General features: G+C 38.3%; 1 protein-coding gene across 1 annotated transcript; it reads left to right on the top strand.

The window, feature by feature from the left end:
• Positions 1–318: 318 nt before the first annotated feature.
• Positions 319–2,348, top strand: LOC112778797 (uncharacterized). The gene is made up of 5 exons (XM_025823083.1): positions 319–632; positions 745–1,366; positions 1,462–1,637; positions 1,710–2,056; positions 2,167–2,348. Exons 1-5 carry the CDS (start codon positions 319–321, stop codon positions 2,346–2,348), a joined length of 1,641 nt encoding a protein of 546 aa, XP_025678868.1.
• The last annotated feature ends 933 nt before the right edge of the window (positions 2,349–3,281 follow it).

The raw sequence follows: 3,281 nt of genomic DNA, 5'->3' as shown, positions 1-3,281 counted from the left end.
TTCAAGCAATAGTGATGAGAAAAAAAGAAGAAAAAGAAAAAAAAAGGTGCCGAAGAAGGGAGTTTCAGGTAAGAAGATGTGTGATGAGGCTGCTGGTTATGAAACAAAAAATAAGAGTACTAATGAGAAGCTAAGAAGTAAGAGGAATAGTGTGTCAAAGGATGGAGTTCCACCTAAGAAGAAAGGGTGTAATAAGACTGGTCCATCATCTAGTACAAGGCCAAGGTTGTCACCAAGGACTACTAAGAAGAGGGATCTAGGAGATATTTTGGTGCTAGAAGAAGACATATCTTAAGGGATGGGTTGCCAAATAAAAGGATGGAGGGTCAGAACAATAGGCTTGGGCATAATCTTGGGGTTGGATCAACAGAGCAGAAAGCTGGGCCTATAGGTGAGTCAGAGGAGAGTGACGCTCCTAATGAGGATGATGGGCTTAATAACTGCAGTTCAGTCCCAACTAATGTGGAGATGGATAGCGATTATGATAAACCATATGAGTATGAGAGTAAGACTTTCAATAGTCCAATTTCTTTTGAGGATGAAGGGAGGACAGCTTATGACTCATTTAGTGAGGATACTAAGTATGGAGAAGTTGTATTTAAGATTGAACATATGTTTTCAACAATGAATTTGTTCATAAGGGCATTGAAGGACTACTTTATTTTTGAAGGAAAGAATGTGTTATACATAAAAAAAATGAGAAGCAACATGGTTGATATTAACATCATGAAATAGTGCTAATAGGTGTTTTCAAGTAAAGACCCTAATAGATGAACATACATGTGCTAGAGATTATGGTAGCAACATGGTTGATAGGGGTTGGGTTGCATCTAAGTTGATTAAAAAATTACTCATCTATCCTGACATGAAACCAAGACAGGCAATGGACCACATGATAGAGGATTATAATGTCCATCTTAATCCAAGGATGATTGCCAAGAAATTGAAAGTTGCTAGACATGTGTTTATGGATAATGCACGGGCACAATATAGCAAAGTCAGAAATTATTTGTCGGAACTGCATAGGAGTAACCCCAAATCTACGATACTAATGGACACAATTCCACAGCCTGAGTCCTTACCATTGTTTGATAGATTATATATTAGTTTAGACGTTTGCAAGAGAGGTTTTAAGCAGGGTTGTGGGCCTCTAATTGGTCAAGATGGTTGTTTCCTAAAGGGATATTATGGAGGTCATCTCCTTAGTGCAGTAGGAAAAGATGCCAATAACTACTTTTTTGTCATAGCATATGTCGTTGTCTTGAATGAGTGTAAGGAGACATGGAACTGGTTCTCAACTTTCCTGCAAGAGGATTTGGGAGACGTAACTCAACATGGATGGAATTTCATAAGTGATCAGCAAAAGGTAATTTATTCAACTTTCCATATAATTCTTATATACTATTTCATGGAAATATCAACTAATAATTGTTTTATTTTGTGGGTGTATGATGATTGCAGGGGCTGAAACTAGCTATCAAATATATAATGCCCAATGTCCACCGCAGAAACTGTGTGCTTCATATTTGGAAGAATTTTAAGAAGTACTTTAAGGATCAACAGGCCAAACAAATGGTGTGGGAATGTGCAAGGTGTACAACTTTTCAAGAGTTCAATCAGTCGATGGAGAAAATAAAGTAAGTAAATTTCGGAGCATGGGAGTATCTCTAAATATTTGATCCTACAGTGTGAACGAAAGCCTATTTCAGCCATGGACCCAAGGTTGATAATATAACCAATAATATATGTGAGGTGTGGAACGCCAAGATCGTAGAGTATAGAGGAAAACCAATCCTTACAATGTGTGAAGATCTACGATGCTACTTGATGAGAAAAATGGCCACACATAAGAAGAAACTAGAGACTCATCCTGGACATTTGGCACTGGTACAACAGAAGAAATTGGATGATATTATCAAGCCTAGCACTAACAAGTGGAGAGAAATATGGGCCGGAGACAGTGATAGAGTGTTGCTTGAAGTACATAGAGGAGGTAGCAAGGTTGGAGTCAACCTTGTCCAACGGACCTACACTTGCAATGTTTGGCAACTCACTAGTAACTTGCATTCAGATTTGGTTCATACTCATGTTAATATGTTAACTCCATGGGACTAACTTATAATTCACTCTCATTTTTAGGAATGCCTTGTTGTCATGCTATTGCAGTCTTGTACAAGATTGGTCTCAGGCCAGAGGAGCATGTGCATAAGTGGCTTACCATAGACTCTATTAGGGCAACATACATTCACTTCATCAAGTCTGTTAATAGTGAGGAGTACTGGATCCCTTGTGATGCTCCAAGAACAAAACCTCCCATCATTAAGAGACCAGCTCATCGCCCAAAATGAAGCAAAAATAGATCCAGTGGAGTCTGAAATTCACACTAACAAGGCTAAGAAAACCTTTGAGGTGACATGCAGAAAATGCGAATAAATTGGCCACTATTACAAGAGTTGTAAAAATGCCCCAAAAGATCCAAACTAGAAACCATTGACAAAGAAGGAAAGGGGAGCTGCCAAGGAAAAGGACTTACAGGTTGTAGCATATGACCTGAGTTAGAATATCCCACAGGTTGTATAGGGTTCGAATTGTGCCACTTAGTAGTTGCTTAAGGGTTTAAGAGTCATATGTTGAATTAGTGAAGGGTTTATATGTCTCATATTAAAATAGTCAGGGTTTGATTTGTCTTACTAATCTTGGGTTATCTTGTGCAGGACCAAGAGCCTTAGGGAAATAATGATCCAAATCAACCTGCACCAACCATAGATCCCCTGATAATATCTGTTGTAATGTGCTTTGTTAATGTTGTTGTTAATATAATGATATTTGATTATAATTATCCACTTTGGGATGTTCTACTGTGATAGACTAAGACAAAGAAAAACAAAAAGAAGATGCCTAAAACACTACCAAAGAAGGATAATTCAAAGTCTCAAGAACAGAGAGAGAAAATTCTCCTTTCACAAACTGCACCCCAAGCAGAAGAGGTATAATTTCTATTGTTACTCTTTTTTCACTTATCCAAATAAATAAATCATTGATTTTTTCTTACAGGTTGCAACAAATTCAATCAACCTCAATCAATCACCCCCTAACTCCAACTCCACACCCAACTTCAATCAGGCCGAAAGAAGGAAGTATTCCCTTGTTAGGCTCCCCAAATGCTCCTACATCAATTTCACCAATATTTGGGCAGTCTGCTCTACCTTCTGCTCCTCAAACAATGGGTCTGAGGCCCTGTGTTCTAATCACCCAACATGGGCACCCAAGGACAATTACAA

Source organism: Arachis hypogaea, chromosome 19, assembly GCF_003086295.3.
Source record: "Arachis hypogaea cultivar Tifrunner chromosome 19, arahy.Tifrunner.gnm2.J5K5, whole genome shotgun sequence".
NCBI classification, from domain to species: Eukaryota; Viridiplantae; Streptophyta; class Magnoliopsida; order Fabales; family Fabaceae; genus Arachis; species Arachis hypogaea.
This window is presented reverse-complemented; position numbering and strand designations above follow the sequence as displayed.